The sequence below is a fragment of the Eleutherodactylus coqui genome, chromosome 2 (genome assembly GCF_035609145.1).
Source record: "Eleutherodactylus coqui strain aEleCoq1 chromosome 2, aEleCoq1.hap1, whole genome shotgun sequence".
NCBI classification, from domain to species: Eukaryota; Metazoa; Chordata; class Amphibia; order Anura; family Eleutherodactylidae; genus Eleutherodactylus; species Eleutherodactylus coqui.
The window spans coordinates 298,988,668-299,002,647 of record NC_089838.1 but is presented as its reverse complement, the minus strand read 5'-3'; the positions used below and the strand labels follow the sequence as shown (position 1 = coordinate 299,002,647).

At 43.6% G+C, this 13,980-nt stretch overlaps 1 protein-coding gene across 1 annotated transcript in view; it reads right to left on the bottom strand.

Moving 5' to 3' along the window:
- Positions 1 to 617: 617 nt before the first annotated feature.
- The window catches only part of LOC136612778 (tumor necrosis factor receptor superfamily member 10B-like), a 35,610-nt gene continuing 22,247 nt past the window's right edge, over positions 618 to 13,980 (bottom strand). Inside the window, exons 3-9 of the mRNA XM_066593440.1 lie at positions 13,173 to 13,307; positions 12,243 to 12,357; positions 9,349 to 9,437; positions 7,934 to 8,011; positions 6,531 to 6,550; positions 5,845 to 5,956; positions 618 to 4,733 (exon numbers count right to left, since the gene is read on the bottom strand). Coding sequence (XP_066449537.1) covers positions 4,441 to 4,733; positions 5,845 to 5,956; positions 6,531 to 6,550; positions 7,934 to 8,011; positions 9,349 to 9,437; positions 12,243 to 12,357; positions 13,173 to 13,307 — 842 coding nt within the window. The 3' untranslated portion in view covers positions 618 to 4,440. The remainder of the gene's footprint in view (positions 4,734 to 5,844; positions 5,957 to 6,530; positions 6,551 to 7,933; positions 8,012 to 9,348; positions 9,438 to 12,242; positions 12,358 to 13,172; positions 13,308 to 13,980) is intronic.

The window sequence follows — 13,980 nt, the reverse complement described above, 5'->3', positions numbered from 1 at the left end:
TCTCCAGCATGTGCCATTCAGCAGTACTGGCTCTAGCCAGCAGATGGCGCCATTGTATAATGGCAGAAAGAGAAAGCTCCCTAGGAAACCCTGAATCCAAAATTGGATTGCAAAGGGTTAAGAAAAAAGGAAAGGCTTCTGTTTGCTTCCATTCCATCTGGTTTCCGTTTTTTTAAAAATAGCGCAGTCAATCAATGGGGGGAAAAGTTTATTCTTCTTTTTCCGTTTTATATCAGTTTCTCTACTCTAAAAACGGAGACATAAAACCCGGCGCTGAGCCCGAACGCAGGTGTGAAAGCAGCCTGAAGTGTACGACTATCTCCTAATATTTTGGCTTTATTGGGTTTGTTAAACCTATGAGGCTTTACATGTTGTATGCGGCACTCACCTCATTTATAACTGTGCAGGCGATGTCCAGCATGCTGGGGATATTATATGGAGCGTATGATGGACGATGGTCTGTATAGTGATCTGTGATAGTGCTTATGGATGTAGCGGAGCTCAGTATATTGCTTGGAGCGCAGTGGGCATACACTAGTTACCGAATTCCATGGCTACTACATATATGAATCCACATTACTAGAAACCAGAACACACAACGGACTCCACACGGTCCATTAAGGAGTAAATATCTTTTATTGCTGCACAATGTATGAATTAATTTTTCCACAAAAGATATTCAAGTAATTACAAAAATGACACATCTACGTATAAAGAACCCCAGTGCACCAACAGGGAGACGAAACTGACGTGTCATTACACATTAATATAGTTATCATAAATGTGTTCGTCGCATGCATGAAGGAGGCAGCACTGTGGATCCCAAAATATGAAAAAACACAAAAATTGCTCATGTATATGACCCCATTGAAAAAAATGGGGATTCATATTCGTGCATCTCGCAACGCACAATTTTCTCAGCCGTGTAAAAGCGGCCTAGACTGCGCAAAATATAAATCATTGCACTAAAGAGGTGCCAGAATATGCTGCCCGCAGACAGATCCGAGTAAACCTATATAGCATATATGTCATCTGCTAGCAGTGATTAACCCAATAATCTACATACCCCATAGCAGCATTGTAACCCCTGCCCTCATAAGGCTGCATTCACACTGGCAGAAGCGAAATTCCTTATGCAGCCAAAACGTTTTAATTTTTTGTGCAACTGAAATGCGCATTAAATTACCAACATGTAAATTAACCCAATGAAATCAGTGGGCTCTATTCACTGTGCACCATGGGCGTAACTATAGAGGATGCAGGGGATGCAGTTGCACCCGTGCCCAGGAGCCTTAGGGGGCCCATAAGGCCTCTCTTCTCCATATAGGGAGCCCAGTACTATGAATAAAGCATTATAGTTGGGGGCCCTCTTACAGGTTTTGCATTGGGGCCCAGAAGCTTCAAGTTATGTCTCTGTGCAGCGTGGTTTAGGTATGGGTACGGGTACAGATACAGATAGAGGGGGGCCCCAGCTCACCTTTTGCATCAGGGCCCCTGAACCTTTAGTTACGCCCCTGCTGTGCACGCACTATATAACAGACACAACTAGTTCAGTTAACCCTGCAGAACAACAAGAAAGGGAGAATAGCTCCAACTTATTCCACAGCGCTTTAATTTATTTATTACCCCCAGCCAGCTGGGCACTCATTTTACCGACCTCAGAAGGATTAAAATCTGGGGGTATTTGTCCCGGACTACCCTGTGCTCCCTTATATAGTAATCAGTAATAGAGGCCACCTGCTACATATTAAACAGAGCAAACCCCCTGGAGACATGATGAGCCCGATAGCAGCAATCACGTGACACGCACATCAGAGATCGGGGAAATCCCAGAGCTGTGCAACACTATTACTGCTGCCGCCATCGGAGCGACCCCCCCACCGGACGGTGCGTATGCGCATAATGCAGTGATTGCACATACCATAAAAAAAGGTAAAAAGCGATCCGATAATGATGTCATCAATCCACAATATAACACTATAAGAGAGCTAATAACCATCCAGTACGTTCCAGCATTACCATCAAAATAGCAACTCCATAAAGATCCGCCTCCATAACTTCAAATGTATATTATTCTTCATATGTAATGACTGGAATCTCCACCATCACAGGCGACAGCAGGATAGTCACGGAATACGGGTACCTACGTCTATAAGGAAGACACGCAGCCAATAAATAAGGTAAGAAACAAAAAACTAAAACCGCTAGAGGGCAGAAAATCACAAAAATGTAGCAAAGCATAATTGTTCATTTAACCCCCTAGGGACCATAGAGCTCACAGTAATGATCAATTTACATTCCAGTCTGCATTACATCTGATTCACTCCCCCCCCCCCCCCCCTTCCCACCCGACATCACAACGTACTTGGCCAATACCATGTTTGGTTTAAAATTTGTTCTGTTGTTGTAACTTACTTGCTACGACTAAGGTTGCTGTTCGCACCGGAAACGCGTCCGAAAACATTTTTTATTTATTGTGGTCAACACCCTATTGCTTTATATTTCTTTATATTTTTATAATAAAAGGTACTTTTTAAATTTCTTCTTCTGCCATCGGCTGAGCTGCATATTCATCTTGGTGCTACTGCTCTCCTTTTGTTCATGGCAGACACCGTGCACTGGTCTCCTGAGCACCTCTGGTTATATCAAGCACCTTCCCCCTAAGGGAGGGCATACGAACTGTAGAGACAGACCATGCAACTGCTATGGGACCCCCGAAGTGAGGGGGCCGCAGTTCTGATTGCACCTTCCTTTTTGCTACTGGGTAGCGAGAACATATAAATAAGACCTTCCTCCAAAGAGGAATTACATTGCTAGCAAACAGGTAGGTGGAGAATTGGCTCAAGGAGCATTTTAAAGGGCATGGAAGCCTTACAGTCCCGAGGAGCAAAACCAGAAAGCATAACGGAGAGCCCATTTCTTCTATGTACGCCACTGGGAAAGCGCTTAAACTTTTGGTCTTTTTAGTCCAGCTGAAGTTGCAATTTGTTTGTGCTGATTTCCCAGTTTCTGACTCTGCCGTTGTCTAACTTTCCTGCATTCCCCACTCCTGACCTTGGCTTGGTATTGACCATTCTCCAGACTGTCCTCATGTTGTCCTTCCTGCCCAAGTTTGGGACTCCTCTGACTACACCTCTGTTAAGACACTTGTGTAACAGCCTGGGACTCAATAGTCAAGCCCAGATCCCGACTGCTTGGTTGAAAGGGTGAAGATCGAAGTTCCTCAGGTTTCACCTCTAGATTTGTCCCAAAGTCTGTTTGGTACTGCCAGGTCAGTCCTATTGAAATGAATGGAACTCAACCTGCAACAGCAACCCGGGCCACTGTGCAATGTAAGGAGATGTCTGCTACCTGCAGCAAAACAACTAGAAATGGGACAACCCCTTTAAATGACCTGGATTTGTCATAGAATTGTGGAATCGGAATGGATTGTGCGACCGACCCATAGCAAAATGTGAACAGGGCCTTACAAGTCTATACCCTACATTTAGCAGTATTTTAATAAAATTAACGTCTCCCACCAGACGTTTAAGACTACTCTCACAAGTGGCATGTTTTCCACAGTGAAACATCCGTTGGATGTGCAACAAAACCCAAATGTGGATTTGGGTACAGATTTCACTGCATTATTTGAAGAGGTGAAATCAATGGTGAATTTGCACCAATTTTACACCATTTAGGGCAAATTTGCTGCAGAATTTCCATTGTGGAAAATCCATAGCACATATGCCACATGGGACAGTGGGTGAAGGCAGGTGGTCCAGTTGACTTTGAATAATCTGTCTTTGGACCTCCTTGTGTGGATGCCATGGCCCAGTAAATCCCATCCTTTACTTATAAGAAAGGGATTGTGATCCTACCCAGGCCTGGGGCACATGGCAGGGGTATGGACTACGTACTATAAAAGCAGACATTACAGCTGCTATGGGGTCCTTGAAGAGAAGGGGCCCAGCCCTGGTTCGTCCTATCCATACTATGCTATTGACTGCCGGGAACCAGTGCAGGACGTCCCTCTACAGAGAAACTGCATTCTTAGCAAGCAATGGGATAGGAAAATGGCCCAAATGTCATGGAGTAGGTGTGTAGGGAGCAATGAATAGGCCTTGCCGTCCCGGATGCCAAAATTAATTTTTATCTTTCCCATGGGTTGCCCACTTTTCTACGTACGCTGCTGAATTCACCCTGGGATTTGTACCTGTAGGGACTCCATGATCTGCCATAGAGACTCTACACACGCATGTGCATGGTCCATTTCTTTACATACATGGCCTATTTCTTGGACCATTGGAGAGTGTAGAGTGAGTTTTAGCTTTACTAACACAGATCAATAAGACACTCAGCATACCGTAGGATTTGGGTTTTAAATACTTTTTAGATTTTTTTAGTATTTTTTTTTTTTTTGCAGTAAAAAACATTTTAATAAATAAATGAAATAAATGTTCATTCCTGAGTCGACCTCTCAAACAATCCCTTTTTAAGCAATTCACTGGTTATCTTTTCCGCCGCCTCCCCCATTCTCATGTCGTGCAGTTTGTTCAACCAGACGTTCACATCGAATTTCTTGTCTTGGTGCAGGCGCTCCAGCATGCGGTTGTGCTGCTCGAAAATGTTGCCCATGTTGTCTTGTTTCGCCCAGTCAATCTCGTTATTGGTCAGTCCCAGCTCTCGCACATATCGCTCAAAGCTTCTTGTGGGGATCTTATCCACAAAGTAATGGAAAGTCGATGCGATGGCTGTATAGGAGGAAAAAAAGGGGGTTATAAGACAGCGGCGACAATCTGAGGGTCTTGTATCAATCCAACGGCAGGAGGAAGGCAGAACGATATAAAGTTTACAGCTTTGTGTAAGCAGCTCTTGTACCAGAACAATTATGTGTATGACAGTGACTGTCTGTTGATTTCAATGAGAACTATGCAATACCTAATTTTTCCTGTGGAGGAGCTGCAGCGATACTGAACACTTAATGTTAAGTTTCTCCACAGATTGCAGCTGATCACTGGTGGTCCCGGCAACGGGACAATCTGTGCTCAGCTTACTTTCAAGGAATCCATCTAACAAGTAGAAATTGTTTACTATTTTATAGTAGTAATTATAAATCACTGATAGGCAAGTTATTAAGCCCTAATTCTGACATTGCTTAAAGGGGTTGTCCAGTTATAAACTATTGACAGCTTATCAGCAGGGTAGGCCATCAATAGTAGATCAGTAGCAGTCTATTGTCTGGCAACCCCGCCGAGCTGCTGTTTGTGTGACCAGTGCGCTTATGCACTGAGCTGATTTGTTCAGGAAGCAGAGAGCTCCATTCTCAATGCAGTGGTGGGGGTTGGTATTGCAGCCATTTACTTCAATGGGAACTGTGACTGTATTACTAAGCCTAGCCACTGTAGTGCGAACAGATCTGTCTGCTTCCTGCAGCAATCAGCCTGGTGCATAAGCACACTGACATGGCGAACAGCTAATTGGCAGGAGTCCTGGGCTGAAGACACCAACTGATTTACTATTGATGGCCTATTTTGTGGAAAGACTATCAACAGTTCCGAACCGGACCACCCTATACCTATGGCAAACTTGAGGATCTTGTTAGGCTCCAAGTTGCGTTGGTAACCCATCGGCACTCTACAATGACGTTGCGGGTGCTCCAATGGGCGGGTAGGGGTGCCATTAAATGAGCACTAGCGCTCACATTTGCCCGACAATAACTAATAATTTCCTGACAATTAAAGCACTGTAATTAGGAAGGAATAGTATGTCTATTTGTTGAAAGTGGTTAAACTAAGACTACAAAAGAGTTAAAATGCAGAAAGAAGGGGTGAAATGCAGGAAAGACTTTACTTCTCAACTTACCTTCATTTTTGTCATTTTCTGACAAGTTTTCCCTCAAGTAAAGTTTGGATCCTCGAGGTAGAAAAGGCGTTTCTGTGTCTTCTTCTGGAGTCTTATTACATATAGCGGATATCTGTCATAAAGTACAGTTCACATCCGTCAGTCATTGTATACAAGCAACAAATATCTTATGTACAGAAAATAAACATGTAATGTGCCCTTATAAAAGGGACAGTTTATGGTAATTAATACGTAAAATTGGGGAGATTTATTAAGCAAATTTGCAAAAAATGGCAAAAATGTGGAGAACTTGCTGAACGCCAAGATGTGCTCTATGTTTTTAGGCAATTATACAATTTTATAAAAGTGTTCAGAGAAAAAGGCTCACAATCACATTGCATGGCACATGGACAGTAGTCTGTGTGCTGTCCGATGTACCCTGTTCATAATACGGACAGGAATGGGGCAAATGGTGAGTTTTTTTTCATGTGGGCCATCGATTCGCGTGAAAAACGTTAATGTGTATAGCCTCATAGGCTATAATGGAGCCATGTGCTGTCCATGGATTAACACGGACAGCACACAGCTCCAAATACTCTAATGTACGGGGGACTTAAAAAATCTAAAAGTAATCACATGATGTATAAAAAAATGAAAACTGAGACATCATTTCACTTAGTAGAACAGCAACCGCCATTCGCACTCACTTTTGTACTCCATCTTGAGTCTGAAAAAAAGCAAAAAAATCGCAATCAGTTCCAATTTTTTAACAATGATACTAAGCATCTTCCTATAACGCTTCATTCAACCCAATACACGACTGCAGCTCTCGGACTGTTAGAGAATGCTGAGACTTGTAGTTTTATACCGCCTTACAGAGAAAATGCCACACCTCGAAGGTTTTGTCACAGCATTGTGCAATTTTCAGAAAAAAAAAGTTTTGCAAATTGATGCATTTTCGGGACCAATGACACGATCTGGGAATGTGATAAAAGGGGCAAACCAAAATTTGGAGACATTGTCACCTCCACGGAAATTGCTTTGCTTTGTGTTTTGTGTCTGCAGGAAGATCAAGGAGTGAAGATCTCTCAAAAACTCTATCGAGAGCCATTTTATCAAATGGACAAGGCTACAAAAAGTTTCATCAAAGGACTACTTACAGCCGGTTGGACTTGGCACCATATTGTGGTAGAAACTCAAGAGGATGCCATACTGATGGGTCGCAGTTGGAGACAGTGATCAGCAGAATGAAATGTAGATTATTGTAGAGGGACTGCTTCATTAGGGATTTTTTGCCTTCCTCTGGATCAACAAGGGGTGGGGTGGGGGCAGTCAAAATGGGCTGAAATAGATGGACATTGTCTTCTTTCAGCCTTACATACTATGTTACTATGACTGGAGCACTGAGATGAACATTATAAGTCATAGACTGGCGCACACAGCGTCACGTAGTAGCTATTTTGAAGAGCCACACAGCTCATCAACATGGAGGCATTGTCTGGGGTGCCATTAGCATGAACAGTCGATCCCCTCTAGTATGCATCAGGGGTACATTGATGGTTCACAGTTATGTTGATGAAGTGACGCACTAATATATCTTCAAAGCATCCCCAACGCAGTTTTCCAGCTGGCCCCATGCAGTGAACATCAGTAGGAATGTCTTGCAAGGTGTCCAGATGATTGAAGAGAGATCTGGAGATGGTACTGGCCAAGCATTCGAGAAATTGTAGGGCTTGTTTGGACATCATTTGAGTGTTCTCCTACAGCCTTGATGACCTATGGTCAATAGCACATGGTCAGCACCACCCCAGGACAGTATTCCAGCACTCATTGAATCGATGCAATGTCACGTCAACGACTGTATCGCCCAACATGGTGGCCCCACAACTTACTTATCATCCTGTTTATTTGGCTGCAGGAGATGTGTGATTGTTTGAAATTAGAGTCAAATGTTCAGAACTTCATTCTCCATCTGTTTGTTAAGTTTCGAGTATTTCTTCATGGTGTGGCATTTTCTCTCTGGGAGATTGTCTATAACAGCTGGAAAGCTATAGGTTGCAGTCCATTGCTTTAAACTATATTATAACATAGAGGTGCATTGGACACTTACCAGCACATCTCACAAAGCAGAAGAATGCGGCACCGACGACAGACATGAAGATAAGTAGCGTAAGAAGTATTATCTGGTCTGTAAGAGAATAGCACAATTACATATCAGGTGTCGCAGGAGGGAATTATGTTTAAGGGAATAATAAGACATCTGTCAGTCCAAACCACAACAAATGTTCCACATGTAGACAAGTTTTTTGTTTTTTTTTAATCTTATCCACATTTGCATTTCTGCCTCATGTGAACATACCCCAAGGGTTTGGCTAGATGCAGCTTATTTGCTGATTGATGCTTGACATCCTATGTGACTTCCTGCTATGGAAGGGAGAGAGGGAGCTGCCTCATTCATAGTCTGGACACAGAGCTATTCTCATTTACTAGCACTAAGAGACAAGTTCAAACAGAAAAAGGGTCTCAGCAGCACACCAAATAGCCACAGCAGTGGGGAAGAAAGGAAAGCTATATTATAATGGTGCAGGCTCACCAATAGATCCGGACTCCAAGGATCCCAGAAGCCAATATCCAAGAAACAGGAGTAAGCAGCACCTCATAGGAATATTCAAGAAGCCATAACTTGAGTTAAATCCAAAACTTCATCTTTATTAGTTAAAACTCCATCAGTTTAGATACTTGCAACGTTTCGTCTGACATGCTTGACAAAGTCCGCTGTTGCGGACGAAACGTCGCAAGTATCTAAACTGATGGAGTTTTAACTAATAAAGATGAAATTTTGGATTTAACTTAAGTTATGGCTTCTTGAAGACTCCTATGAGGTGCTGCTTACTCCTGTTTCTTGCGCTAAGAGACAAGGATACAAGGGTTTGGCTACATGCAGCAGATTTTCTTGTATTTTTCAGCTCCTGCTTGATGATTTAAATCCTATGTGAGTGTCTGCTAAGGGAGGTAGGGAGGGAGCTGCCTTATTTTAGTCTGGACACAGAGTTATTCACATTGACTAGCACTAAAGGAAACAAGTATACAACATACAGGATACAGCAGAACTGCTGGATGTAACTCAAGGCTTTTAATGGCTTTATACACGGGTCAACAATCGGGCATAAAGGTTTCTATGAATACTTGTTTGCTCAACTCTCAGCCCATGTAAAGCTGCACCCAGTCAGCCAGTAGTGCCATACCGATCTCATCTAGTTAATCGCGGCTCTTTTAATCTGGCGAACAAACAGTGTAAAAGAGCCCTTAGCTGTTGCTTGGTGATTTAGATCCTGCATGACTACCTGCTAGGAGAGGGAGAGAGGGCGCTGCCTCGTCCATAGTACGGACACAGAGCTGGCAGTAGATCCCAACTACATTATGTGACGTATCTTGCTGAGGACTTGATGAACACATTTTCAATAAAGCTCAGCAAGATGAAGACAAATATTATAACTAGCAAAAAGTATTAAAGGAGTAACTTACGTGTTTCAAGAGGCTCATTCTCAGGAGGTGCACACTGTGCATCCGATGTTGAATTACAGGGCGTCTTTATAACCTGATTCGGCGGACAACTGGAGGACAAAGAAAAGTGTTGATCATTGTGATGATATGTGATGATATATAGATAGATATAGTATGTAGAGACGTTAGGCTGTCAGACATTTTGTGTGTCAGGCCATGGGCCTACCTCAGCCGGGAGCTCCTGACCAGAGAGGTAGCATATGCCACGGTTGAGAAGGAATGTTTAACCATCGTCTGAGCCCTACAGAAGTTACAGCTATATCCATACAGGCGTAACTTCACGGTAATCACGGATCACAACCCGCTCAGCTGGTTGAACCGTGTGGCCAGAGAAAATGGCAAACTACTACGCCGGAGTCTGGTGCTGCAGTCCTACGACTTTACTATCCAGCACAAGAGAGGAAGTGAACATGGCAATGCCGATGGACTGTCCCGTCATGAGGAGGCAACAGAGATAGGCTTTGGCAATGATCTGTAGAGATCAATTACCGTTGCCCATCAAAAAAGGGAGGTGTGATGATATGTGATGATATATAGATAGATATGGCATGTAGAGACGTTAGGCTGTCAGACATTTTGTGTGTCAGGCCATGGGCCTACCTCAGCTTCCATTTTATGTTTGTAATTTACCAGGATACGGAGAAGCTCTATAAATTACAATGTTTGAATCTCCCCTTCCTCCTCTGCATCTAATAAGCCTTTGATATACAAGAGGACAGGAAATCCTTGTCCCACTGGCCATAAACTGGCTAATGACAAGGAGATGCTAAATTGACCTCATGCTAGTGTGGAGGGACACCTTGAATGGTTCACGCAGACACCCTGGAGTCCAACTCAATATGAAGGTCCTATCCCGATATGAATCATATTTTCAGAATCGGGTGGCCCAGCCAAACAAAACGCATCCACTTACGTGGGACCCTCTCCAACTACGTAAACCCATACCTGGTTATGATTTCTGCCCCATGCTTGATATTCATGAGTAGATAAAATCATTATAAGAAATATGGCAGGCATATCTTCATGATCGGAGGTCCTCCCACCAAGATAGGACTGGAAATAGGGAATTATGATTTCTCAGAGTTTCTACAAATCTAATCCTCCCCCTGTGTATGACCTCAGAGGGGGCGGCGAGAAGGTGTGTACTGAGGGACCCTTTAAAATGCAGGACCCGACAGGTCCAAATGGTCGGGTGTGCTGCGGCATATGGATGGTCCCCCAGTTTTCGGAAGCCCACCAAGCGGATATTGGACCTGAAATCCAAATCTGGTAACTTTCTTTTAATTTCTCCTGTTTATTTTAAATCCGCTGAGCGTGTATTACCTGTAATTCCCTTATTCTCCCATGCAACAACCCTTTTTATATACCTTTGTACATTTTATTTATATTTCACTGCTAGACCTTTTCTAGAATAAATCTGCAATTTATTAGTTCAGGCCTTGTCCATTTTAACAACGAACCATAATACTCCAAAGATTGTATTCATAATTCATAAATCGGGTTCCAGTTTACAGATATCGAAACTGGTGGTGGCAGTGTTAGAACGGATCAGGTGGATGATTTGAGCTTTCGCTTCACATGCATGCAGGAGCCTGGGAAAGCAGGGTACAAATCAGACGGTATTCTAACGACTTCAAGCTTGCAATACTGCAGAGTGTTCGAGGAAAGAGGCACGATCGATAGGTATCGTGCTTTCTCCTCTCTCCTCCTGTCCAGTAAGGGGACAAATTGGTTTGCTGTAGAATTGGGGCCGTAAGTGATGGTCACTTGTCCGGTGTCTCGGAGAGTTGGGTACCAGTCACTCCACAATCTAAGCCTCCTTATCGCCTGTACGTGACAATCATGATGAGTACTTGATAATTATCTAGTGTTTACAGCTCATTTAGAAAACAATTTCCTATTTTTTTTACCATACCTGCTGACAGGTTATCAATATCAGATCAATGGGGACCCCTATCAATCAGTTGATCAAAGAGGCCTGTGATGTCACATTTATCGGTCACATGGCCTAAGAGCAACTCAGTCCCATTCAAGGGAATTGGAATACCAGGGACAACCACTATGAAAGGTACAGAGCTGTGCCTGCTATTTATTGAAGTGGCCGTGACACTCTTCTGAGTGCTGCTGCCTCTGAAGACAGCTGATCAGTGGCAGTCCTAGCTAGCAAACCCCCAGCAATCTTATATTGATTGCCAGTTCTGGAAAACACCTTTCATCCCATAAGATACAGCAGCCATACTTTGAGAACAAAGGAACTCCTTATGAGCTATTTTGGCCATGAGGACGCAACAATTTTGGGGGGATTTTCATCTCCACTTTTCAAAAACCATAACTTTTTTATTTTTTCAACATGGCCGTATGAGGGCTTGTTTTATTGCATGATAAACTGTAGTTTTTATTGGTACCATTTTTGGGTGCATATTATGTATTGTAAAACTTTTTTTTTTAATTGAGCGCAGGGAAAGAAAATGCATTAAATCTGCCATTCTGTTTAAGCTGAACAATGAGCGATCAGCTTCATCCCTGATCGTTTATGCAGCATAAACGATGGACAATGAGCTCATCGCTCATCGTACAATTTAAACAGCCGCTGTTCAGTAGTGAACGGCCGCTGTGTTATCTCAATGGAGGGCGTCGGGGGAGTGAGAGGAGAGAAATCTCCTGCTGCTGCCCCGCCCCCTGCTGGCCGCTCTGTGAGCGAGACAGCTCTGCTAGCTCCCGTGCAGGAGCACGGAGACACAGGGACGAGTGTCGGGCATCGTTTGCCCAACACTCGTCCTGTGTAAATGGGCCTTAACATTTCAAGTTAATAGCGTATGTAGATTAGCTGTATAGGTGCCATGCGGAGCTCTCACCTTGTTGTACACTTGCGGCAGATCTCACAAGGTTCCTCGGGAGAACAGTAGGTTCCTTCCTTGCAGCGGCATATGGCGTTCTTTGTGATCGTGCATGCAGACACCTCTTCCTGATCTGTAAATGAGAAATGTAATTAGAAATACTAATAGTTTAAGGGGATAACGAGAAGATTAGCTAGAAGAAGGCTGCTGGGGCATTGTCCCAGTTGTTGGGTAACCAGAAGGGGTACAAGCAAGCCTCTCTGCTTTGGGTGAAGGAAAACCTCACTACAGCTACCTCTTTTTTTTCCACTTTAGCATGGACAAGAAGAAATTATCCATCCCCAAATACCAACTATAAGACATCATAAATAGATTGGATGGTTGGCAATGCATTCCCAGTACAGTGAACAAGGTAGGCACAAGGTCCTACAGATAGAACGGAGGACGTCATTGACTGGAGGGCAGGAAGCGCATCCACCTATTATGCAAGCAGGAAAATGGGCACTCTATCGAAAGGTGGAAAGGCAAGTAGCCCTAAAGTGTCCATACAAATTAGATGAATGTCAACCCAAGCAGTTGAATTTGGAACGACTGGCCAACCATCTAATGCATACGAGGGTATTCATACTCTCCCTGACGCCAGATGTCAGGGATAAGCAGGATCAGGTTGCTGGATTTCACCTGATCCTGTGGATGGTAGCATCTTATTTCCCATGGAAGCTCGGCTAGGGTGAGGGGAGATTTGAAAGGAATAGCTGTCAACTGAACATAATGTAAAGTGTATGGCATTGGTAGGCAACTCATCACTGCATAGACAGACATGTTGGCAAACAACAAATCTGCATCACATTCCCATTTCACAGATGGAGAAGAAGAATATGTCCCTCTGCTAGGTCAACAAAGAATCTCCTCTAGCCAAGGAGGAATGATTGGGAAGAAGTAACTCACCGGAGCGGCATACGGTACACGGAAGGCATTCATTTAGTCCTGTTAAGTGTTCGCTGTACGTACGTCCAGGGATACATGGCGCACAAATACTCTGGGGAGTGTCTGGGGTGGTGCATTGCTTCAACACGAACGTACCTACAAGAGAAAGATGAGCTTGGTAAAGATGTTAACCTGAAAAGTGTGTTCGTCCTCCTAACGAATCTCCTATCTGCAAGAGGATCCTTGAGTGTGAAAATCCAATGTAGACGTATCCTAAGACATTTCATGGGGTAACTTTCCAAGGGACAGCTATCGTCCGAATAGTCGCTCGATATAGCCAATGAAAGTGACAGTTGGCCCGTATAAACACGGCCACCAATAGGATGAGAAGTGAGAATTACCAGTAATCGTTGTCTTTCAACGACCAGCCAATGACTTTGCAGGGAGGTGTGCACTTGTTTGGCGTGCACTTCCCACTGAATACTGATTGGCTCCCACATTTTTTGAGCATTTTGCCCTCCCACTTATCGCTCATTGGTCCCCGAAAACACATAATTATGTGTGAATGATCCTCGACTGAACATTCTCTGCTGGACTTGCTGTTCTAGTCTCTGGCAGTTCAGTTGAATGTATTTTTGTGCATTTAGTACACTCGGCAACAAACAAGCGTCTGTTGGGGAGGAGGTCGAAATTTTTATATATATGCCCACCAAAGAACTTCACGCCCCCTAATTAGTTGATGAATGATATTTCGGCCTGTATAAATGTTCCCAACAATTAGTTCAGCGATTGCGAAATTACAGAGCAAGTGAACAACAGTTGCACTGAG